We start from the raw sequence: 26,845 nt of genomic DNA on the forward strand, positions 1-26,845 counted from the left end.
CCACAGTGGCGACCCAATTCCCAGAGTAGAATACACCCCTGAGGAAATTGCAACGTGGTCAGTCAACTTCTTCATTTTTTTTGTATGTTAAAGTTCCTTGGAAAAACATTCTTCCTGTTAACAAAAAGAAATTGGTCTTAACACAAAATGGAACAATCTTAAGAAACATCGTAGTCAATAATAAAAATCATTTGGCCTAATGAAGTTCATCCCTCAAATATTTCACCTCTATATTTAACCTGGTTCCCCTGTACTCCCCTTCTTACTGATTGTTCCATATTAATATGATTAACTGATCTAGAGGAGGAATTTCACTTCCTTTGAACTTGATATTGTCTATGTATGAGACTTGGAAGGAATTGCTTGTTCGTAATTCTTAAATTATCCATGTTGTTTAAGCTGTACTTTCAAAAATTATGATTTGTCCATCAAGCTGAGGGATATTAGCCTGGAGGCATCACATGACTTCCCACTTCAGGTAACCAGTTTTAAATATAGCAAAGTCAACTGGTGTTTAACTAACTGCAAAGTAAAGACTCCTCAACTACAACTGAAAGGGTGATCTTTCAATCTCAAGACATTATACATTGAAGGTTTCCATTAGGTTTTCCTTGAGTCATCCTTGCTTGAAGTTCCCAATTTTGTGTTAATTAGGGGCCATTCTGGTTTTAAGAGAGTACAGCATCTTTGCACAAGTCATCAGATTATGATAATTCACTGCTTGAGTATACCAGTTGGTTTATCTGGGACTCGTGGTGTCAGCCTTGTCATTGAGTTAGAAGAACATGCTTTCAAATTCCAGTCCAGGGACTTCAACATGTAATCCTGGCAGGCACGCTATTGGAGTACAGGGGGATAGCTGCACTGTCTTTCAGATGAAGTGTTAAATTGATGATCTATGTGCTCTCACAAGGGGACTTAAAATATAACACTTGAAGAAAATTTGGGAGTTGTCCTGGTGATGTGACCAATATTTATGCCTCAATTGATATCTCTCAAATATATCTGTTCATTTTTTTTTTCATCTTGCTGTGTTGGCTTCTCTGTAGAACAGCGTGATCAACGTGTGCTCTAACACTTTTCAACCAGAGATGAAAAACTGCAGCAAGGCAACACTGCTGATGAGTCACTGGTCAGATATATCTCCTGATCAAGAAGGGCCAAGTTTGGGTTAGCCGATCTCAGCCAATGTAGTGTTGCATATACAGAACTGCCCTCCATTCAGATGTAGGCAAAAAGACTTTAGCTTCTTCCGCATGAAAGCTCCTACCAAGAATGCTACTATTTAGTGTACGCTGACCTCCAAAAGCTCAATGGTGTTGGAGACCCACACTTGTCAGCTGCTGCATGTCAGTCTTGAACATTGAGTTTTTTTAAAAATGAAAAACGATTATGTACAGCTCACAGGTGAGTGAGGCACTCTGGTGTCACATACCTTCCATCTCCATTAGGCCACATGTTATGTATATATTATTCATAGGATCTAGGTATCACTGGCTGAGCCAGCATTATTGCCCAGAGGGTAGTTAAGCTTCAACCACATTTCTGTGAGCCTGGAATCACATGTAGGCCATACGAGGTAAGGATATCAGTTTCCTTCCCCAGAAGATATTAGTGAACCGAATGAGCTTTTCCCCAACAGATGCTTAATTCCAGATTCTTTCGTTGAATTCAAATTCCACCATCTGCCATAACAGTATTTGTACCTGGATTCCCAAAAATATTACCTAGTGCTTCTGGATCAATGGTACGGTGATAATCCCACTCGGCCATCATCTCCCCTATATGTAACCTTATTTTTATTGCATCAGTTATCCAGCCAGGAGGATGAGAGTAAATCTGTTGGGCAGGCAGCATAATGAAAAGGCATTGGAACACCGTATGCTTGCTGAGTTAACTGTGTGCATTATTCATCCTTTTGGCATGTTGCTACCCAGGAGAGAAGTGTTTGTGAACCTAAAGACTTTGTATCCAACACATGCATGTGCCGAACACCTGGATGCCTTCAGAGTGCTGGAGAAACAGTGTAATTACAACAAAGACAACATCCCTCAACTTGAAGATGTCTCCTGCTTTTTGAAAGGTTTGCCTTAAGTTTTAATATTTGATAAAGAGATTTGATGTTTTCAACAATTTGTACATCAACTTTAAAAGTAGTAAAACATCCTGAGGTGCTTTGCAGGTGTATTATCAAATTACAAAGTCATACTTAAGCCATAGAAGGAAACATTATGTCAGATGACACTCATCAAAGAAGTCTGCTTGAAATTGAGTCTTTAAGGATGTAGAGACCTAAAGATGAACTTTAGCTTAATGTGTAGACAATTGAGGACCTGGTGGTCTGAAGGAATTTGGGATTATGATTCATAAATGTGACAACTTGTCAATTGAAATTCACTGCTCAAATTAAAAGCATCCAGACTTGTGGACAATTGAAATAAGAGATATTAGTTCATCTCCAGTCTTTTAAAGAGTGAAACAAGCAGTTTTGTAAGAATGTGGATTTCAATTCTGCCACTGAGCCAGACTACAGTTACATAGTGTTAGAGTTTACAGAATCCAATGGGGTGAGTAGTGGAATGAGAAGTGTGGGGTGCACTCACTCCCACCATCTCCAATCATTCCCCCCCCCCACCCCCTCCCATCTTAACACAGTAAATTAAGCATCAATCAGACAACTGAGAACCAAATTAGGAAGCTTGGGGGCCAAAGGGCCTTCCACACTCAATCAGGCATCAACAGTGAGACATCAGCTGGGGAAAAGAGGTAAGCCATGAACCAGAGGTCAGTCCTGACCACCAGTGTGAAGACTGCTGAATGTCCTGCTGGAGCTTTGATGGGCATTTGCTTGCAATCTGTTGCACCTTGATGAAAGGGAGGGAGGAAGACAGTAAAGAGGAAACTGTAGGATAGTTAGCCTAATTTTGTTTCATGGGGAAAGTGTTAGAATCAAAGAGATTATAGGTTTGCATTTAGAAAACCTCAAGTTAATTGGGACGAGTCAGCACGATTTTGTCAAAGGGAAATCATATTTAACCAATTTAATCGAGTTATTGTCAGTAGTAATTCATGCTGTGGGTAAGAGAACCTGTAGGCCCACTATTCTTGAATTTCTATAGGGCATTTGATATGTTGTCACATCAAAAGTTATTGCAGAAAGGTTCATGGTGTAGTGGGGTAACGTTAACACTGTAGAGAGTGTACATAAATGGGTCTCTGTTTGATTGGCAGGATATGATGAGTAGAGTCCTGAAGGATCTGTGCTGGGGCCTCAAAGTTTTACAATTTACATTGATGGCTTAGACCTTGGGAGTAAAGGCATGGTGACTAAATTCACTGATGAAACGTAGGCAAGAAGGTATGGTGTGAAAAAGACATGAGAAAATTGCTGTCAGATTTGATCAGTTGAGTGAGTGGCCAAGTGTCAGCTGCATGGAGTATAGTGTGGGAAATCTGAAGGAAGACATTTTTTTAAAGGGTAGGTTGGACAGGCTGGGCTTATTTCCACTGGAGGTTAGAAAATGAGGGGCAACTTGATTGAAGTGCATAAAATCCTGAATGGTTTAGACAAGGTGGATATGGATAGGATGCTTCTCCTCATGGGCCTGTCACGAACTAAGGATATTGCACTAAAATTGGGGTCACCCTTTCTGGACAGAGGTGAGGAGAACATTTATTTTTTAAGGGTTATCCAACTTTGGAGCTCCCTGCCTCCGAAGGTGCAGGAGCTGGGATCACTGACTGACTGTTGTTTTTAAGACAGAGGTGGCTAGATTGTTCTTGTACAAGGAAATCAAGGGTTATTGGGAGTTGGATGGAAATTTGAAACAAAAACAGATCAACCAGGTTTTTATTAAATGGTGGAGCAGGCTTGAGGAATGGAATGGGCTACTTCTGCTCTTACTTCGTATGATGGGGAATCTAACATTTCATGCAAAGTCCTTGCCTCTTGGCCTGACTTATAGTGGTCATAGAGCTGAACATCATAGAAACAGTCCAACTCATCCATGTTGACCAGATATCCTAAATTAATCTAGTCCCATTTGCCAGCATTTGGCCCATATCCCTCTAAACCCTTCCTATTCATATACCCAGCCAGATGCCTTTTAAATGTTGTACCAGCCTCCACCACTTCCTCTGACCTATGAGTGAAGTGAAGTCATTTGCTAATCTAAGTGTTACATTTGCCCCTATTATCATACAGTGGTGAACTGAAGCATGTGATTATGTCTAGAATAACGCTAAAGTAGAAGTTTAAGACCACTGACACAGAGAGAGCAATAGACATAAAATATTCACTTGTGCAATTTGGACTGATCTCCCCAACAAATATTCGACTTGCCTGGTTGGGTAAAGCTCCAGCAATGCTTAAGAAGCTTAAGACCATCCAGGCCAAAGCAACCCAATTGATTGGCACAACAGGCACAAATATTCTCTCCCTCCACAAATGATGGTCAGTCGTAGGACTGTGTACCAACTAAAGGATGTACTAAAGGAATTTACCAAAGCACCCTCCAAACTGGGCATGGGCAGTAAATCCTGGTACAACTAGCGATGCCCATATCCCATGAATGGATAACTAAAATGTAATCAGCTACACAGAGTGATCCAATCAGTGAAGACAGTAGCTCTCTGAATTCAGTTTTAGTGTCTAAACCTTTTGCACAGGATAGCATTGTATCCTACCACAGACTGGCTGCTGTTGGTGCTTGTCTTGTCCTGGCCTCCAAGTACAGCAGCAGGTCAATAATCTGCCTGATTTCCAGGCATGCCTGTCCCTGGTCAGCTGGTCTCCCCTGCCTCCTGTCCTCCTCATTCCCCATGGGAACAGGAGGAGTCTGGTTCCTCTGATGGATTCCTCATACTTTAGGATATTTCTGCCCATCAGCCCCCTTTTTTCTCCCACTTTTTCTATGTTTGATAGGGCCCTGTAAAACCAGTAAGTAAATAGGGTCTGGTAACATTCTTCGACAGCAAAATCTGCTGGCACCTTTAGCCCTGGGTCCAGTCTTTGGGCCACCTAATCCACTCTTGTTCCACTTGGTATAAATACCTCCCAATGATTTTCACACATTGACCACTGACTACCAGAGTGGGAAACCTAACATTGCAGCCAACTGTCTCTTTAACAAGTTCAATATCTCATTCACTGTTTCCCTCAAAATGGTGCCCACTTGCCTTCAGTAAAAGGCTAATTTTGTGCACACACAGGGATTAGAGTTTGGTTGCAGCTCGGAGATTTGAGGCTATAAAACCAACCTGTATAGTTATTGGTCTCAGGCGAGAAACAAAATAAATTCCATGCCACATAATGTAGAATTGTCAGACTGGATTCATACCATTCATTGCACCTTACTGCAGGTTGCTTTGATGATAGCAACTGCTACAGACCAGGCCAGATCCCTCAAAATATTTTAAGAAGGTACCCCAGACCCTAACTTTTTCTTATTTTAAAGGCAGATGTGAGGTAGATGTTCCAGGTGTGATGCAGCTGGTCAAACTACTCGGCTTTAAGCAAAACAATTTATTTAGACACTACAGTTGAAACATGAGCAAAGGAAAATGGAATTTAGGATAACTTAACAATTGGAAAACTTGACTGACGCAATACAGCAACTTAACTACGGAGCTGTTCCAATCCAGTAACATCCCATAAACACACCCCTTGGTAAAAAATGTACATTGAAGCACAGAGCCTTACAGGCAGGAGGGAGCAACATCTGAAGAGATTTCAGAGACAAGTCAGTCAGGAATCATTTACTGAAGTTTGCAAACTTTCTGGACACCAGCATCTTGTGATTGCCACAGCAAAACCAAACTAGAAAAGACCTGAACTGGGACAACTGGCCACTCCCCTGGGTCTAGGCTTTCCTTGGACACCCCAGCACCTCTGTCTTTATGACCTCTCTTTAACAAAAAACCAACAACAAAATAACCTTGTTATCATCACACAACACAGGACTTTTGTACATAGGTGCTTGGACATAAGTCCAGATCTCCATCCCTGACCATATAGTGTTGGAAACCAGAAACTATATGTTAGAAAATAGCATTGTAAGTTTCTCAAATTACAAAGAAACCAAGAAAATAAGGTTTTAGAAGTTCCTGGAAATTGTGCTTCACATGCCAGTAGAATGAACTTTTAAAAGATCTCAATCATCATAATGTTATGGCTCCAATTGTCAACCCTGGACTTGGTAGGGAAAGGTTTACAGAATTTTCCCATTCCTGATTAAGGATAAAATACAAGGAGCCAAGAATTGAGAGCTGTTTAGCCCCTCAAGACTGTTCTGCTATCCAGTGTGATCGTTGGCTAGTTGGATGCCTCAATTGTACTTGCCTGTCCATTCCAGCTGTCGGTTGATTCCTTGAGACATCAAACATTTATTTATCTCAAACTTGAATATAGTAGATGATGAAGAATCACAACCTGTCAAGGCAGAGAATCCCAAAGATTCACAAGAGACCTGGGACCAGTGGTGTGCCACAAGGATCAGTGCTGTGTCCACTGCTTTTCATTTATATAAATGATTTGGATGTGAACGTTGGAGGTATGGTTCATAAGTTTGCAGATGACAAAAAATTGGAGGTGCAATGGACAGTGAAGAAGGTTACCTCAGTGTACAACAGGATCTTGATGAGATGGGCAAATGAGCCGAGGAATGGCAAACGGAATTTAATTTAGATAAATGTGAGGTGCTGCATTTTGGAAAGGCAAATCAGGGCAGGACTTACACCCTTAATGATAATGTCCTGGGGAGTGTTGTTGAACAAAGAGACCTTAGAGTGCATTTTGAAAATAGAGCTCCTTGAAAGTAGATTTGCAGGTAGATAGGAAGTGAAGAAGGTGTTTGGTATGCTTTCATTTATTGGTCAGAGTATTGAGCATAGGAGTTGGGGGGTCATGTTGTGGCTATACAGGACATTGGTTAGGCCAGTATTGGTATCCGATTCTGGTCTCCCTCCAATAGGAAAGATGTTGTGAAACTTGAAAGAGTTCAGAAAAGATTTACAACGATGTTGCCAGGGTTGGAGGGTTTGAGCTATAGGCAGAAGCTGAATAGACAGGGGTTATTTTCCCTGGACTGTCAGAGGCTGTCTTCTCTGGACTGTCGGAGGCAGAGGGGTGGCCTTATAGAGGTTTATAAAATCATGAGGGGCATGGATAGTGTAAATAGACAAGGTATTTTCTCTGGCATGGGGGAGTCCAGAACTGGAGGGGCATAGGTTTAAGGGGAAAGATTTAAAAGGAATCTAAGGGGTAACTTTTTCTTGCAGAGGGTGGGGCATGTACGGAATGAGCTGCCAGAGGAAATGATGGAGGCTGGTACAATTACGACATTTAAAAAGCTTTTGGATGGATATATGAATAGGAAGGGTTTACAGGCATATGGGCTATGTGCTGGCAAATGGGACTAGATTTATTTAGGATATCTAGTCGGCATGGACAAGTTGGACCAAAGGGTCTGTTTCTGTGCTGTACACCTCTATGACTCTGTAACCCTCTGGGTGAAGGATGGTCTCCTCCTCTCGATCTGAAGCGACATACTCCATTATCTTGAGGTTACGTCCCTTCCTTTGGCTTCCCCAGCCAAAGGATAAAACCTCTTAGTTTTCAGCCCTGTTAAACCCTTTCAGGGCATGTTTCATTTTTCAGTGTTTACTTGTCTCGTTTTTCCAAAGTCTGGAGAGAATAAGCCCATTTTACTTCATTGCTCATCCTAGGTGCCAATTTAGTGACCAACTGCCTCTGCGATAGGGTTAGGGCTGAATTGAAAAATCGGGATGAGATCTAGACAATGGCTCAATTTTAAATTTCCTAGAAGGAAAGTAAAACCAGTAGTACTGGCCCAGTAGAACCAACTGGTATTTCAGACTTGGAGAGACCAGAAAATCCTGGAGAAAATGGTTGGAGAGAGATTGTCTCCCAGGTCTGGGCAGTTAGCACTGGTAGCGTTCCATATTGCTGTAAGTGCATGAGTACAGCTGTGGCTGGTATCTGTCAGGTACATGTGAACATATGGATGAGAGTAGGCCAATTGGCCCCTTCAGCCTGCTGTGCCAGTAACATCAAGACCAGGTAGAACACAGGTCTTTTCTCCCACCTCTCTTAAAATGCATAACCCACCATATCTCATCTGAGACCTACTAACATAAGTCAGGCAGCAACTTGCAATTTGGACTGTTGTGATGTTGATGTTTTTAATCAATCTGCTTAGATGTGTTATAACACATCTCTGTAGCAGGTAGGACTTGAACTCAGGCCTTATGGCCTGGAAGTAGGGAAACTACCACCATAAGTGCAATAAGTCCCTTAGACGCAACTCTTTTACATAGAAGCTGATCAGATTATTGTCACCTATTATTATTGAGTGAAGGTAGCTATTTTCCTAATCAACCCTTTTCAGAGATTTTATTACACATCGTTGGAGTACGTGGGACTTGAACAGACGTCTTTCAGTTTCGGATAGGGACACTACCACTACGAGAGCCCCAAGTATTTAGTTTTTTTATTTTCGCTTTATAGCTGGAAGTGTCATCACACACAATGGAATGGCTTTCCCATCACCAAATTGCAGTGACTGTTTTCCTTCCCAGACACGAACCACCACCAGTAAAATACCCATGTAAGATCTCAGCTCTTTATTACAAAAGCCCAAAGAACCATCTCAATCAGCTCTGGAACTGTTCTATTTGAGCCTTAAAAGGAACCTGCATTTCTGACAGGAAAACTGGCAGCGAGTAATCAGGAGGGAAGCAGTGCTGGTGGTCAAGGCCATGATTGATCTGGTGGAGGTCAAATTGTGGCCATTAGCAGCCTGCATTGAAAGGCCCTCATACTCATCCCAATTCCAGGTTACATTAAATATTCCTAAAAAAACAAATAAGTTTTCTTTGCGTATACAAAGTTGATAACACTTATTTAAGTTGAGGGCTCTGTTCCCCTTTTTTTGTCCATATCATAATGAGTATTCACTCCTTAGCCATATCAGAGGCTCAGGCGATGATTGCATGCCTGTGAAATGGGCACGTGCCATCGAATTTCCAAGCCTCCATATGCGTTACATCAATGTTTATCTATAAAGTCATAAACTCAAAAGTTTAATGTTTGTATAATAAAAACGAAAAACTGCTGCTAATTTTATTACACGTTGTGATTTAATGTAACAGATGTTCTATGTTTATCTGTGCCAGAACACTCAGGGTTTCAGCTGTGGCCTGTTGCTGGGTTACTTTCAGCCCGGGACTTCTTGGCGAGTCTCGCTTTCCGAGTTTTCCAGTGTACGCAGTATGTAAGACATGCTTCCTCGCCAATGCATACTCCTGAGCCGTAAGTAGATGTTGTAAAATAAACGCAAGTAGCAAGATTTGGAAATAAATTGATGAAAATTTGTAACGAAACAGCAACGTGCTGGAAATGCACAGCAGGTCTGTCAACGCTTCATGATTTAGCTGGAAACCCTCTCCATTTTCTTGATAAATGTTGATAGATCTTCTGCGGATTCCAGCTTTTTACGTTATTGTTTCTAGTTTGGAATGCCAGTGCCATCTCCTGTTTTGCAGAAATTGAATGAGCCATGATTGTTTCTTCACATATACCATCCAGCACTTATAAATAATACCTCTAAAATATCAGGTGTTGTTGATATTTCTTAAAACTTCACTTCACTTTTTGGACACACACACAACACACACACACTCTCTCTCTCTCTTTCTCTGTCTCTCTCTGTCACTCTGTCTCTCTCTCTCTCTCTCTCTCTCTAAGATTGCAAATGGCTTCAGTGTCCAAAAGCTAGGGAGTGGAAACATTAGCCTGGTCATGATGTCTATCAGTGACCTTCACAAACAAATATTTGAGTATTTCATGGGGGAGGATGCCAATACGGCTTGTTGGACATATTTTCTATGGCAGACCTGGAGTACTTTTGGCTTTGCGTAATAATAGAAAACACATGATACTGGATTGATGTCAATGCAAACAAACATCGGTAAGGCTGTTTGACAGGCAGCTAAGACAATAGTGTTCAGTTCTCAAAAACTTAAATGATGCCCTTCTCAAGGACTGTCATTTCAATGAAGTGCCAGAGACTTCAATGAAGTCCTTGGGGACCCACCTTGTCCCCAGCATCATGCTCCTTCAAAAGAGGTGAGGAAAATAAAAGTGGGCCAAAAGTGTCATTACCCAACAAGAAACAACAACCACTTTAACCAAATAAACAACTGTGGACCTGGGAAATCTGAATCAAAAACAGAAATTGCTGGCGAACCACAACAGGTCTGGTAGCATCAATGGAGAGAAAACAGGGTTAACGTTTCGAGACCTGTGACCCTTCTTCAGAAAAACTACTTATTGGCAGCTACTTAAATTCTTGCTTCGGTAACTTGGAGGTGGTTGGAATGTTTAAGTCAAGGGAAGGTGTGTATTTTTATGGCAAATTTAAATTTGCAATTCAAGCTTATTATTTCATATGTTACGTCGCTGCAGTTAGCTAACTTCTGTGGGTCAGGTTTGGCTGCAGATAGTCTTTTTTAACTGACCCTGTTTGCTTTTCCATCTGGTGGTGTCCATCTTGCTGCCACTCAAAGAAGATGCAGGTCTGGGAGATGAAGTAAGCACCTGGCCGGCTCAGACATCACTCTGTCATGAAATCCGGGATGTGACCCTGAATAATCCTGTGCAGCATGTCTTCATTCACATCTGGTGTTAACACTTCAAGTGATGTCCAGAATCTTACTTAGGCACCATTAGTAGATCACATCCAATTGATGTGACCGCTTCACAATTCTCTTCCATGTCTCACTGGTTTAAATCGAAGAAAGATAATACAATGGCTATGTAGAGTCATGGATTTATGGGTGTATTGATGGTGTTCGAGTTGTAGACTGTGTGCAGCTGCAGACTATTGCGGGGCTGGTGAAGATCTTTCAAAATATTTCGCCTACCTTGCCATCTGTTCCTTATCTGCTAATAGCATCCTGCCTATTCTTGCGGTGGATTGGTTCAGTGAATTTGCTTCTTAGACCAAATATGTTCCTATATGACCCTGTAGAGGAACTTAGAGTCATTCTTATTTGCTGCTGCTTGTGCCTCTCTGTCTTTTAATGCTATCCATCCTCATCTGCCTGTCCTCCAGCTCTTCATCATAGCTTTATCTAATGTTCTGTACCTTTCCCCATCTTTTAACCTTTTCTCCATATTCTTCACCTGGTCCCTCTTGCTCTTTGCCAGCTTTACTTTCTCAGCCAATTTCCACACTGGGTCAGTGAACCATTGTTCTTTCTGCAGTCACTTTCATCCCCCTTTTAAAGAATTCTCACTTTTCCCAATGTTTCTCAACCTCAGTGGTAAATTGACGGTGGAGAGTGCCAGCAGAGGTTGTATGATCTGCCGTGTTCTTCAAGTTCCTCCATCAATGCCATGTTGTTGCCTTCTTCAGCTTTAGGTGAATCTTGCCCAGCACAAAGTGCTGGCCTTACCCCATATCAGCTGCTCAATAATTTTGGTTGTCTGTAAGCCTCTGACGCAGAAAATACGGGAAGAGCCGTAGTTGTGGGCAACCGGTACCGGAGCTACAAATGTTTATGCAAATCTTGAGCACAGGAAGAGCTTTCGGGCATCACAGATTCTGCTGTAAAGTTTGGGGTTGTCAGGGATGAGACATTTCTTTCGACTTTCTTTCAATACAGCCAATTTGGCTGCTTCCTGCTGTTCCTATCGGGGTGGTAAGTTTTTTACAGAGTGTGGATGCTAGCCTCAAGCCTAACCCACCTCTTTTCCAAACACAACTGAGATTGGTGTGTTCTGCAGACTGTGCTCCTCCAGGTAATGCTCCTGAAAGATTGTCCTGCCAATGCTGCTTCAGTTCAAATGCAGGACCTGCCGAGACATTGGCAGCAACTTTTTCAGAGACCTGAGGTCTGAGAAGATCTGTGGTAGATATAATATTAAAACAGACTGAAGTGAGAACAAATAAGAAAACCTTGATAACCTCTCTCAGTATCAAAATAAAAGAGTCAGTGTGTTTAATGTCTGGAATGACACACCAATGAACAGCATTGGCATGAAGGGGATGAAAATTGTCAGCTTGGAACTGGGATTGGGAGTTGAATGCAGCTTAGTTATACCAAAAGACATGGAGATATTTTCTACTTAACTTGTTCAAAGATGTTATTACACACATGTGGAGCAGGTGGAATCTGAACTTGGACCTCCTGGCTCAGAGATAAGGATACTACCATTGTACAAGAACAGATCTCCCCCCCCCCCCCACACTCCCACCCCAAAAGCATGCAAGAAAGAGTGGTCAACTGCACCCAGCTGGACCAGTAAGGCTAGTGAACTGGGATTGAGAGAAATAAAACAGATTGTTTTTGCAACATCGATTTGACAAACTGAACAAGGAAATCGGAGAAGCTGAGGGGCACGGAGTGATTTACTCCACAGAGATCTTTTTTGTTTGTCAGCATTGATAAGGAGACATTTCCCTCACTCGGAAAGGCAATAAGTCCTGAAGTATATCACAGTCCAAGGATTTAAGCATTCTGTGTTTGTTTGGCATTTTTAAAATGTTGTCATGCTTGTCCCTTTGAAGATCAGCAGTATGGAAGAGCCTAAAGGCACAGTGAATAGGCAAGACAGGGCTAACTATTATTAACATTATATGATCTGCAACAGGCATTTGACAGTCATCATACCTGCCCATTACTGTTGATTAAACTTGACACTCTTTGCACTCCATGAGTCCTTTGATAGGGCTTCATGCAGACACTCAATCAATTGGATCACTGTTAGTTTTGCAGCTTCTTAAGCTTTCTTCAATATTCTGTTATGTCTTTGTTTTCTTTAGCTTCAGTTGTAGAACATATAAGATGGTCTAATATAGCATTATTATACTTAACTGGATAACCAGAACCAGAATCGGAGCTTATTCATGCATTATCAGGTGATGGAGGATGCAGTAGTACAACTAGGAAAATGAACTGTCTTTTGCACAGCACTGGAATTGTCTTTCATAGCAACAATGAGGATTCTGGCATTATAATTTGCATTATAGATATATGGTTCCCTAGGGAACAAAAAAGAGTCAAACTCTGGCTGTTTTTGGACAAGGAAAAATGGTACAAACTTATAGAATTTATCTTATACCCCAGAAGACCGTTCCTTAAAGTAATGAACTTGCTTATTCCAGTTCCAAGCTGAGATCAACACTTTCAGGTAAATCCATATTGTTAACTGACCACTTGATGACCCAATTTGGTAAGAATGAACATGTGTTGCAACAATCACACTTCATACACATGCATTATTTTTGATTTGCTTTGACAAAATATTCTATAGTAGTTTAGACGTGTCTTAGGATATTACAACACAGATGCCAGTGTTTATAGTAACATAACATAACTGAGGGAATTTATAAGGCTTATTAATTGCAAAGAAAATGTACAAATCTGAAATGGGAGACACACAAAAGAAATTTCAGTTTCTGACATCCTTCTACCCACCTCTCCCATATCACTGATACCTTACTAAAAGTACTAGCGATTCTCCAGTAACTCATCCAAGTGTCCATTATTCATTTGCAAGTCTGATACTGTAACAGTAATTGTCTTTACTGCAGTGAGTCTCACAGTTAGCCTTTGTCCTTGTTTGCCATCATGGAGTACTTTCAACAGGATGACTTCTCTAACACAAGGTTAATGAGATCCCTTGTGGCACTTCAGTTGCTGTCCTAGCTGGGAACAGCTAACAATGCAGGATAGCAAATGAACCAGTGATCTTCTATTGCACATGGTTAATACTATAATGGACAGACTCCCTCAATAAATCATCAGGGGACAGGTACAGATAGTGCGCATTCACTGTGATTGAAACACAATCAACAGTCACAATTAGAGACTACCTCCTGTTCAATTAATAAAGTAAGTGAAAGAACTCCATTATGGCTCATTGGATAATTTATTATCTAACAGTGAAATACAGACCAAAAAAGTGTCAGTTTTGATTGTTAGGCATGCTGCGTAAATGAGATTAGTTACTAGGCCAGTGCAGTTTTCATATTGACTCTGTGTAAAATAGATGATTCAGATGATTCCTTCCACTAAGTGTTATTCTATGATGACTAATGCAATGTATTTTAGGTGTGCGTGAGTTGGTACCACCTACGAAAGCCTAAAGGACAGTCATCAGTATTCAGGCCCTGAGATCCTAGGGAACTAACGTGCCTGCACAAGCATAACAGAGCAACACCTTCAGCCAACCAACCCTAGTACCACTGCACCCTTACCCCCACCCTAACAGCTTCCTCATCACCAGCTGCCTCTCATCCCAGTGGTTGTGGTCATTATCTCAACTTGCAGAGATTAGGTCATTTATACTGTCATAATTGGTAGATCCTGACTTCTGCAATCCCAGCTAGGGATACCACTGATGTAATGGACATCACTATGCAAGAAGAAACTGGTGAAGAGTTAACACGATTCTCCTGCTCCCCTGGAGAACTAGCAGGTCTTATGCAGGGATAATCTCCTCTGGTATCTATCACCCTTCCTATTCTTGACTTCAGACCCAAGGCCTTCAATCCGACTCAAGCCACCTCCCAGCTGGAATTTCACATGTAGTTAGGGACTCTCTCCAACACCACCTCTTGACTTAATGGGGAGAGTCAAAAGCTCTATCCAATTAACCTCCTGTTGAAATAGAAAAGGGGAAAGCAAATGGATTCCTGGGTTTCACTTCAAATCCCTGTTTCCCAGGTTGGAAATGAGCCATTGTGCCTTTCTTACATCTCAGAGATTTTAGCGATTTACTTTCTAGCCTCACATTTGCTTATTGGATCATGGACTGAAGCGTATGTAATGCCAGTGGCATTATCTGTCCCATAACACTGGTGTGGGCAAGAGAAATTTAGACAAAGATAAAAGCAACAATATGTAGAAATGTTCACTGTAGAATGTATTGATTAAAATCGAGATGTACTGTTGGATAGTGTTCATCTTCTTCCTTTTTATATTTAGGGATTGTTGCCATGAACTGCTGGGACATGTCCCCATGCTGGCTGACAAGACATTTGCTCAATTTTCTCAGGTAGTTCCATCTTCCTTTGTAATGAATATTTACCCTGTATAACAACAAACACAGAGCATGTAAGTTCTCTTTAGATCAGTGATCTTTGAGGGTTGTTCAAAATAATGAAGGGCTTTGACAGAGGAAGAAAGAAGAAACTGTTGTCACTGGTAGAAACCATAAGATAGAATATGCAAAGGAACCAAAGGCAGCATAAACACAATTTGTTTTTACTGAGCGAGTTTTTAATTTTAGAACTGTTAAGAGCAGTGGAAGCAGATGACATTTAAAAGGGAATTAGATAAATACTTCAAAAGGAAATATTCGCAAGGTTATAGGGAAAGGGGGAAATTCAGATTAATTATATGATGATCTTTATGCTTTTGATCTTAAGTTATGCAGCTGTTGTGTGGGTCATAATACTTCAATTGCCTTGTTACACAATGGTGTCTATACTGCAAAATAAATGTGTTGGATACCATAGCACTGGTAACCCCATCACTTTTCTGAGTTTCTCACTGGTAGAAGCAGTTTGCCCCTAAGAGCAGTCAAGACATATTTTGATCTCTGTATTGTGATACATGTTTTTTTTTCAAATTTCAAAGATATACTTTATTCTTAAAAATATCTTTATTATCATAGTCACGAAAACAATTTGGTTCTCTACAATCACATATGAAGAAACAAACAAACACTGGAGTTTGACTCTATATCCAGCAAACAAACACAAGGCATTTCTTTCTTGTACAAGATTATATTTTACATACATTTGAGACATCGGGGGATCCGATGACTGAATGGGCCCTGGCCTAACTTCAGCAGAAAGACCTTAAATGGTGGTCTTTCCCCACTGCGCCTTGACAGCAGCTACCCAAGCTTTAGTGCATCCCTCAGTACATAGCCTTGGAATGTGCCAGTCTGCAACACTTGATTGAGGTGAGCTCCTTGCTCTGGAAGACCAGGTGCAGTCAATGTCTGTACATGTATTCCATTCACTTGGCATGCCAATGTGTTTGTAATTGCAGAGTTAAAATTTCCATGACACCAGTTTATAGTCCAATTGGTTTATTTGAAAGTACAAGCTTTTGGAGCACTGCTAGCTATCTGATGAAGGGGCAACACTCCAAAAGCTTATATTTCAAATAAACTTGTAGGACTACAAACTGGTGTCATGTGAATTTTAACTTTGTCCACTCCAGTCCAACACCAGCTTCTCCACATCATGGCTATTGCAAAGAGCACTATAGAGTTCAGAACCGGCACTGAAGTCATTCTTTATAGGGATGTTTACTGTTATCCAACCCAAAGGTCTTTCTGGGACTACTTTATGATTCAGTCTCTTTTCTCTGCCCCTTTCTTTAACATCTTTAAATAGTGTGAGGAGCTCACTGCTTGTCATACGCTTGGTAATCAGCTTCTCCCTTCCCCATGATATATAAGACAAGAGAATAATGAGACCATAGATCAAGTAATGGATGCCATTTGCGTACATCTATGTAAAACTGCATATTGTGCACAACATAGATTCAGCATAGATTTAAAGCAAGGGATAAAAATGCATTCATTGTGACCAGAGACCCAAGGTACTGAGACTATTTCCTTTGTGTTAGAGAAGGCTAATGTAAGATTAAATGCAAGCATTTTTATAATTATGAAGCATTCAAGTAGGTTTAATCAAAAAAAATTCTATTTTCTGTGATTGGAATACTGATGATGAAGTCATTCGAAATGAACTGAAGGTGCAAATGTTATTACAGCATGGATTGCTCTGTTATAAGAGGTGTTGATGAAGGGACTGCAGCACTTTTAAGGGAAAATTATATAAAAGAGACTGAGATGTGTTAAAAATTGCATGGAAGTTTTTAATTTTTCTTAAGCATTCCCGGTCATTAGCCCAGAAATAGTGAGAGAATGACAAAATCTGCCCAAGAAAAATGAAGGAACTGGAAGGGTATGGTGCGCTCATAAACTTACTGCCTTTATCATTGGAGCTCATTAGTTTTGTATTTTAGCAAGTTTAAATATGGGAGAAAAATAATCTCAAAGTGGTAAAGAAAGAAAGGATGAGTTGATGATCAGCGCCTGTACTGCCAGCTCACTTAGCTTGTCTTTGATTACTGTAACATCTAAAGTCCTTCTGTCATCTCAGAATATTGGTCTTGCCTCCCTCGGAGCAACTGAAGAGGAAATTGAAAAGCTTTCTACTGTGAGTATTACTACATTCACGTGGAAATCACAGCAGGTCAGGCAGCATCCGTGAAAGAGCGAGAGAGAGAGAGAGAGAGAGCAAACTAACATTTCGAGTCTAGATGACTCTCCATCAGAGCTGATGTGAAGTGTGGAGGGGGTAACATTTGTGCAGTAGTGTGGGGTGGAATGCTGGGGAGAAAGGGTGTTCTTTGTTTAGATTAAGTGATCGGAATGTGAGAATGGTAGAGCGATCATGTGTCTAACAGCCACACTGGAAAGAATAGACAGTCCCACTGGAGTGGGTGGAGGGGAGGGATGACACTGTGACAGAGGATGTAACAAGTAAACTCGATTACCTGAATACCAATTACCTGAAAATCAGATTATCTGAAGGAGATCTCAAGGTCCCGATGGAAACATTACATCAAAGACGTGCTTCCAACAGTGATCACGTTTTTGTTTACAGTGATTAAACTGGCTTAATCTTCAAATGACTGCCCGCCCTTTCTCTCTCTCTCTCCACACCTTCTACACAGGGGTGTACCCTGAACACTCCTTCCCCCATAATCTCTCCAACATTGTCCTACAGGGCAAAGGTGGAACCTGTCAAAAAGTGTGCACTATTTGGAGACTTTCCCCACAAAGGCAACTGCAGCAGTCTTGTTGGTGTCCAGTCCAGCTGCCCCAGAGAGGGGGCAGGTGTGTATGGGGCTGGGGGCCAGGTGGGGGGGGGGGGGGGGCACGGTGTTTCCAGGATTGGAGCGTTTCTGTATTCGCCAGCGCGGGTGAGCCTGTCAGTTCCGACTGTGACTCTGGGCTCTCGTTCCAATCCCCCAGGACCTCTGTCGGAACGTGATAACCGTGATCGAGGGGGGGGCTGGGGGCGGGGGTCGCGGTCTTGTGCGCTGTATGCTGCTGTAGTCTCCTGAATGGGGAGGAGACTTTAAAAACTCTGAGCCCCAGAGGAAAGGCATTTAATCAATTAATTGAATAATCCATTATCCGAGCGAAATAATGCCCGCCCATCTCGTTCGGATAATTGAGGTTCCTCTTGTAAAGCTAAAAGAAAGAGAAGGAATGGAAGTGGGTTCACAATCTGAAGGTGCTGAACTCAATATTAAATCCAGCAAGTGCCTGGTCTGAAGATGAGATGTTGTTCCTTCAGTTTGTGCTGTGATTCATTGGAGCACTGCAGCATGCTGAAGACAGACAAATGGGTGTGCGAGCAGAACACTGTGTGAAAATGATCAGCTACAGGAAGGTCAGGGTCATGCTTGCACATGGACTGAAGGTGTTCATAGAATCCCTATAGAATCATAGAATTCCCACAGTATGGAAACTGGCCCTTCGGTCCAACAAGTCCACACTGACCCTCTGAAGAATATCCCACCCAAACCCATTCCCCATTGCTCTACATTTACCCCTGACTATTGCACCTATCCTGTGAATCCCTGAACACTATGGCAATTTAGCATGGCCAATACACCTAATCTGTACATCTTCGGATTGTGTTCTGTGTTTGCTTTTCTTCAATGTAGAGTAGATTCAGATTGTTCATTAGATTAATTTCTCAAGTAAGCTGTTTGAAGTGAACATCACTCAAACTATCTCATTGCTTCTTCACAACCTGTCTGTTGCAGCTTTACTGGTTTACTGTGGAGTTTGGACTGTGCAAGCAAAATGGAGAAATTAAAGCATATGGAGCTGGTCTGCTGTCATCCTACGGTGAGCTAATTGTAAGTGGTGCTGTATTCACTGCGTTTCATGCAAAACAACAATCATTTTTACTCATGTGTTACTGTTTTTCGGATTGGAATTGTTGTATTCTTGTTCTCTCTCATTTTTTTCTTTCACTCACACGAGGAGTTCCCATGACTTTGTGTTTGACTAATGGACATTCCATAAGACCATAAGACAATAGGAATGGAAGTAAGGCCATTCGGCCCATCGAGTCCACTCCACCATTCAATCATGGCAGATGGGCATTTCAACTCCACTTACCCGCATTCTCCCCATAGCCCTTAATTCTTTGTGACATCAAGAATTTATCAATCTCTGCCTTGAAGACATTTAGCGTCCCGGCCTCCACTGCACTCTGCGGCAATGAATTCCACGGGCCCACCACTCTCTGGCTGAAGAAATGTCTCCGCATTTCTGTTCTGAATTTACCCCCTCTAATTCTAAGGCTGTGTCCATGGGTCCTAGTCTCCTCGCCTAACGGAAACAATTTCCTATCATCCACCCTTTCCAAGCCATGTATTATCTTGTAAGATAATGTCGAACTTTGTGGCATTTTGCTAATCATTGCATCTTATTTCCTTGATGGGATTTATCAGGCAGCACCTTCCCTTTCAAGATCTATGTTAACTGCGGGAAACTAGATCAATACAGTGCAGATTATTAAATTTCCGCTTAATAATATAGCTGATTTATAATCTCCTGGGCTCTCCAGAGTCCAGTGATAGTTCTAGAATGATTGTTGATACATTACCATTGACCTGGTTTTTCTCAGCACTGTGGGCAAAATATTGTAGATTCTTGGGTGGGATGAGATCAAAGTCATTGGTTGTCTCTTTAGGAGAGATCATGATATTCATCTCATCCTTCTAAGTTTAGTAGTCATTCAGAATGCTTCTTATTCTGTGTTGATCCTCCATTTCAAAGCCATGTTTAAATTTTAATACTCCCACCTCATCTCAGATTGCCAACTTACTAAGACAACCTTCTGTCCTGATTTTGCCTCATTGTATTTAGCTCCTTGTGCATCAGGTAAAGACAGAATTAGTCTTTGTTCCAACATCCCGATATTCAACTAGTCTGTCAGTATGGGCTCATACATGTAGATACTAAATGATTGTTTGCACTCATGACCTGTAATCATTCAAGATCGATTTACCGAGTCAGCCCCTTATAAAAGGTGAGGACTGTAGATGCTGGAGATCAGAGTTGAACAGTGTGGTGCTGGAAAAGCACAGCAGGTCAGGCAGCATCCAAGGAGCAGGAAAGAAGAGGTTGCATTCATATGCTCTTCCTGATGAAGAGCTTATGCTCAAATCGTCGACTTTTCTGCTTCTCCGATGCTGCCTGACCGGTTGTGCTTTTACAGCACCACATTCTTCCATTCAGCTCCTTGTAAAGACATGTTGGCATTTTGTTTGATTTACTGAGGAAGAATAAGGTATTGCTTTGTTTATATTACAGACAATGTTCTGTGCAGCTTTAGAAATAAATAAAATGTTTTAAAAATCTGTGTGTTCCTTAATACAAAAAAGCCGATGTCAAACCTATACAGACAATGTTCTGTGCAGCTTTAGAAATAAATAAAATGTTTTAAAAATCTGTGTGTTCCTTAATACAAAAAAGCCGATGTCAAACCTATGCTACCACTTAACCTGAAAGTTTGGTTTGAGTGATTTTTCACCTGAAACTGAATCTGACGTTTTATGCACAGCACTCCCTGTCTGATGAACCCGAGTTACGGGAGTTTGACTCTGACGCTGCTGCTATGCAGCCCTATCAGGATCAGACATACCAACCAGTGTATTTTGTATCTGAAAGTTTCAATGATGCTAAAGACAAACTGAGGTAAGTGGCTTTGTCAAAATGTAACAGTTGAATGCTTGTATAGTGAGCTAAAGATAAACATTTACATTGATCATTCAGCTAATTTACTCAAGATATCTCTTCTAATCACAACCATCTCATTTCTGGAAGAAATTTGGGACTGGATTAGTAAACTAATAATCTGGATTAACAATCCAGAGAAGTGATTTAAATCCTGTTTTGAGCATTTAATAAGAATCTGAAAGTAAGACAAAAATGCTTCAGATCAAAATGGTCAGGAAAACGTTAGATTGGGTTAAAAATCCAACTGGTTCACTGATGTACTTTGAAGAAGAAAAACTGCCCTTTACCTGATCTGGACTCAATGTGAAGGTTTTCCCATAGTTGAGTCATAGCTGCATCTCTAACAGCGCTATAACACAAGGACTGCAGCAGTTCCAAAAGTGGCTTACCGACATCTTTCAAGGGCAATTAGAGATGGACAATAAAAACTCATTTAGCCAGCAATGCCTACACCTCATGAATGAATTTATAAAAGTGCTCTCAAAGCATAATTCCTTTGGTAGAGTTGAAGGATGGAGTAATATTTTATAATGGGGAGAAGACTAAATCAACTAACTATAATTCAGTTTGTTCTTAATTGAGGATTGGCTGTTATATTTCAAACTCGATGCTAACTTTGTGGCAGTTTGGGAGAATCACATTCAATAATCCCACAGATTTGTTAATGGCAGGTCATGAGTGACAAATTTAATATGATTATTTTGACAAGTATATCTTGATATATTCATACATGATATTTTAGAAGATTCAGTAAGGTATTTGGCTGGAAGCTTGTTATATAAATTCAAGTGTATTGTATTCAAGGAAACATTACAATATAATTTGATATTGGTTCACCAGCAGAACACAGAGGATTAAGGCAAATATTTATTGCCCAAATGGAAAGTGTTGATGTGTATATCAGGGCTCATATTTTGCTCTGAATGTATGGAGAAAACAGCACTTTCTTTTAAATTCAACTGGTCACTTTCTCAATAATCTGAAATTTGCCAACCACGACTTGCTCCTTAACTTTTTCTTGAACATTGTATAGTTCAAACCTTGTGGATGTTATGCTTATTCAGGAGAACCATTCTGGAAAACAAAAGATTATGGTATAAAAGTTGAAACCAGCATTTAATAATCTGAATCAAGCAGTTGTTTACACTGAACATTATTTCTGAAATAAGTTTGGCTTTTGCACTTACAGAAAGTATGCAGCCAACATCAAGCGGCCGTTTTCAGTGAAATATGATCCATTTTCCAAAACCGTGGAAGTATTGGACAATCCTCAGAAAATCAAGACTTCTTTGGATAATCTGAAGGATGAGTTGCAGTTGCTGACTGATGCACTGAATGTTTTATCCTAACATTTGGCTCTGCATGCAATCATAGAATGTACTTCATCTCTATTACTGTTGCATTGTAAGCTTCATTTATTTGTGAGTCAGACTTTTTAGCTTTCATTCTAATGTAGCCATGTGTAGGAACAGGCAGGAACATAAAGTTGAAGAAAGTAGGGGTTTTGCTTCACTGCCTCTGCCAGGTAACTTTTATTTCTTTTGCCTCCTGGAATGTTAGAGGAGGTGGAGGCAGGTAAAATTGATCTTTATCACTGTAGAAAAAGGGCCCATGATGAATGGGCGGCTTGCTTTACATGGGCAAAGAAAATGACAAGCCATGCTGAGTTGGTTATTGCAACACATCCCACTTGATTACAAATTGTGCAAGTGGATAAGCTTGCTTGAATGAATGGGGAACTAACTTCGATGTTGTGGCTGCAATCCCCTTCCCTCTCTCAAAATTGCCTCTCTAGATATTTTCTGCCGAAGTGAATAACTTCATAACTACCGTGTTAAATCGAGTCTGCAATGTGTTTGTCTGTTTCTATCCACATTCTCCTGAAGTTTACTGCTGTTCTGCTCAGTAGTTTCCCAGCTGCCAAGTTTCTATCATCCATAATATTGAAAATTGTACTCCTTTCATCGAAGTTCACATCACTTTTATATATGTGTAACAAGAAAAACAGTGGTTCTAACTTGCGTCCCTGGGGAGTGCCAGAGCATATTTCTCTGCAGTCTGAAAGACATCCTGTTGCCATTACTCTCTTTTGTCTTATTCTTTCAGGTATTATGCACTCATTGTCTCTGTCCATTTAGCACCACTAATTTATGAATATGTTTGTTGTAAAGTCATAGTCATAGAGATGTACAGATGGAAACAGATCCTTCAGTTCAACTCTTCCATGCCGACCAGATATCCTAACTAATCTAGTCCTATTTTCCAGCACTTGGGGCATATCCCTCTAAACCCTTCCTATTCATATATCAATCCAGATGCCTTTTAAATGCTGTAAATGTACCAGCCTCCACCACTTTCTCTGGCAGCTCATTCCATACGTTTATCACCCTCTGTGTGAAAATGTTGCCCCTTAGGTCCCTTTTAAATTTTTCCCCAAACCTCTCCCCTCTAGTTCTGGACTCCCCCACCCCAGGGAAAAGGCCTTGGCTATTCATCCTATTCATGTCCCTCATAATTTTATAAACCTCGATAGGTCACCCACATGTTTAAGGTAACTCACATCAAAGTAACTCCGACACTCCAGGGAAAACAGCCCCAGCCTATTCAGCCCCTCCCTGTTGCTCAAATCCTCCAACCCTGACAAAATCCTTGTAAATCTTTTCTGAAATCTTTCAAGTTTCACAACATTCTTCCGATAGGAAGTGTGGAACTGTAATCCATGACATTTGAAAGCTCACATACGAAAAAAGTACTGTGGTACCTTCATCAACTTCCTGCTCCTTCATCAAATAATTCTATCGAGTTACTTTGATGTGAGTTACCTTAAACATGTGGGTTGCCTGTCCCTTACTAAGATTTAATCTTGCCCTGTAAAATGGCATGGTGTCTTTATCAATAACGTCATGATGTTCTGCTTTAAAAGCTGTTAGTATTGAGCTTTGGGAAGTTGATCTGCTTGAGCCAACCCAGGCCAATGGCCAACCCTCATTCAGAGTGTGCATTCTCACTGACAAGCCTGTTGCTGTCATGTTGACTCCAGTTGTTCTTCTCCATGTATTGTGTGGCAGCGGTCAAGTCTAATGTCTGTCGCAGGAATCTTACACATTCGGGCTGGAATGTTGGCTTTGCTCTGTTAATGTAATAAACATTGTCTTGGTTGGAAAGAAAAATCATTCTGTGATTTTGTATTGAATTACCTCTCCAAAGACTTGTTGCGGTGACCATATGAGAAAGCATTTACAAGCCAATGTCCAAAGCACATGTAAACCTGCAATAAAAGAATAAACTGAAAATGATGAAAACGTTAAGCAAGCAAGTTAGAATCCAAAAAAGGAAAATATCCGAACACTTCTTTCATCACAGCAGACAGTCAACATAGCAAACCTCCTTTCAAAGCACTGATATCTATAAATGCAGAAACAAAATAGGCAGTGGGAAACAGAGAGAGAGCAAAATGCAAGCAGTTATTAACCTTCCTGACTTGTCCCAGAGTCACCAAGAATTGATGGTTAGAATGTTTCTGGGAGCAAGTCAGGAGAAACAGAGGATGCACAGTTTGTGTTTCAGGCCGTCATGTGTCATCTCTGTGGTTTACACATCAGGGACTTCTGACAAGACAGTCGCTTGTTCAGTTAATGCATTGTCCATGTCTCCCAACTCACTTGGAACTTGTGAAAAGTTGTGGTTAGAAGTTACCACCACGGAAATAGCATTTGATTCATACCCGGGATGAAGGGCTTATCTTATGAAGTAAGGTTGAACAGCTTAGGTCTTTGTTCAGTAGAATTGAAAAATGAGGAGTGACCATATTGACACAATAGGAATACTTGACACATGAAAGATATTTCATCACATGGGAGAGTTAAGAACTAGGCTACACTGTTTAAAAATAATAGGACACCCTTTAAAAATTGCAATAAAGAGTTCTTTTTAAATCTCATAGAGACCTTAATCCTAAGCATTCCCTTCCTCGGAAAGCAGTAATGACAAATCCTAATCACCTTGTCAACTGTATTATGGACCAGACCAGACCCTCCTTAAAACACTTTAAGGAGGTAGCTCAGACCCTAACCTTTTCTTATTTTAAAGGCAGATGTGAAGTGGGTATTCAGGAGTGATGCAGCTGGTCAAACAACTCAGCTTTAAGCAAAACAGAATTTATTTACACACTATGGTTGAAATACAAACAAAAGAAAACAGAGTTTAGAATAACAACAATTTGAAATGCAACCGACTCGAAATCACAACTTAATGAAGGAGCTGTTCCAATACCAACAACACCCCCAAAACACACCCCTTGGCAAATGGTAAATTCAAACTCAGGTTCTTACAGGCAGGAGAGGTTTAAGGCAGAAGAGTCAGCGAGAAACATCTGTTGAAGCAGGGAAGCTTTTTTTACACATATCAGCTTCTCTGCTACCAGTAGTTTCTGACTGCCTGCTAAAGTAAACTAAATTAGAAAAAATCTTGAACTGGGAGAACTGGCCACTCTCCAGACATTGCTTAAAGTAGCCATATCCGGACAGATCAGCAACTCTGCCTTTATGACCCATCTTGGGGAAAAAAAAGGTCAAAATAACCTGATCTACTAGGTTATTTCAGAGGTACTTCAGATTTAACCATAAAACTCTGGTCTGAAGTCATATATACGATAAAAGATCTTCTTCTCTAACAAACATTAGTGAACCAGATTTTTCAGTGCAATATGATGCAATTATCATTCTAGTTTATCGTTCTAGCTTTATTTAATTAGAGTTTGTGTATGCCATGCCAAAGATGGCCAACAAGGATAGAAGCTGGAGCTTACACATGGTCAGATGGTCTCCACAACATAAGTCAGCCATGACTGTATGCCCGTCATCCAATGTGCACCTATGCATGTGTTAGCACCTGTGAATGCATTTTGACCAGTTCTCAAAATAGCATGAAGTTGAACTTGCCCAAACCACCTTTCCATTTCTGTCTTGCATTGAAAATCAAAGCTTTTAAAGAGATGATTTGCTGAATTTTTAAAAGGAAAGTCCAGTATTAAGCTTGTACATTTGTATCAGCTATTTCTCACTTCCAACATAATGCAGCAATTTATTCAATCTTTTGATTTTTATGGCAAACATAAATTTGAAAACAAAATTACCTAATGATCATTACCTAATGAAGGGCATCTCATGAATTTGAATTTATGGTGCCGGCTGGAAGTGTGGGAATAATTGACTGATCTTGGTTGCCCTGTCCTGTGAACATTTGGCCAACACCATCTTTATGGCAGGCAACTGACACCATCTTTAAGACAGGCAGCTGTTGTTCTGTCAGTGGCACTGCAACGCTTTGTTTCTCCTGCTTGATGCACCACCCTGTGGAGGTATTGATGGGAAATGCAGCATGGTTTAATTTAGATAAATGCAAAGTGCTGTATTTTGGAAAGGCAAATCAGGGCAGGACTTATACACTTAATGGTAAGGTTCTGTGGAGTCTTACTGAATAACGAGACCTGGAATGCAAGTTCATAGTGGAGTTTCAGGTAGATAGGATAGTGAAGAAGGCATTTGGTATGCTTTCCTTTATTAGTCAAAGCATTGAGTACTGGGTTTGGCGGGTCATGTTGAAGGTGTACAGGGCATTGGTTAGGTCACTTTTGAAATGCTGCGTTGAATTCTGGTCTCCCTCCAATAGGAAGGCCATAATGAAACTTGAAAGGGTTCAGGAAAGATTTACAAGGATGGTTGGAGAGTTTCAGCACTAGGGAGAGACTGGATAGGCCAGGGCTATTTTCTCTGGAGTGTCAGAGGCTGAGGGGTGACATTTTAGAGGTTTATAAAATCATGAGGGGCATGGATAGGGTGAATAGACAAGGTCTTTTCTCCGGCATGAGGGAGTCCAGAACCAGAGGGCATGGATTTAGGTGAGAAGGAAAAATGTAAAAGGTGCAACTTTTTCACACAGGGGGGAGGATGTATATGGAATGAG

General features: G+C 40.8%; 1 protein-coding gene across 2 annotated transcripts in view; it reads left to right on the forward strand.

The window, feature by feature from the left end:
- th (tyrosine hydroxylase) overlaps window positions 1-23,122 on the forward strand; it is a 62,942-nt gene extending 39,820 nt beyond the window's left edge. For both annotated transcript variants that reach the window (XM_043706153.1, XM_043706152.1), the window contains exons 6-13: window positions 7-57; window positions 1,938-2,083; window positions 9,196-9,331; window positions 15,016-15,085; window positions 17,214-17,270; window positions 18,895-18,990; window positions 20,706-20,839; window positions 22,071-23,122. In XM_043706153.1, coding sequence (XP_043562088.1) covers window positions 7-57; window positions 1,938-2,083; window positions 9,196-9,331; window positions 15,016-15,085; window positions 17,214-17,270; window positions 18,895-18,990; window positions 20,706-20,839; window positions 22,071-22,230 — 850 coding nt within the window. In that variant the 3' untranslated portion in view covers window positions 22,231-23,122. The remainder of the gene's footprint in view (window positions 1-6; window positions 58-1,937; window positions 2,084-9,195; window positions 9,332-15,015; window positions 15,086-17,213; window positions 17,271-18,894; window positions 18,991-20,705; window positions 20,840-22,070) is intronic.
- Window positions 23,123-26,845: the final 3,723 nt, after the last annotated feature.

The sequence above is a fragment of the Chiloscyllium plagiosum genome, chromosome 16, assembly GCF_004010195.1.
Source record: "Chiloscyllium plagiosum isolate BGI_BamShark_2017 chromosome 16, ASM401019v2, whole genome shotgun sequence".
Lineage (NCBI taxonomy): Eukaryota > Metazoa > Chordata > Chondrichthyes > Orectolobiformes > Hemiscylliidae > Chiloscyllium > Chiloscyllium plagiosum.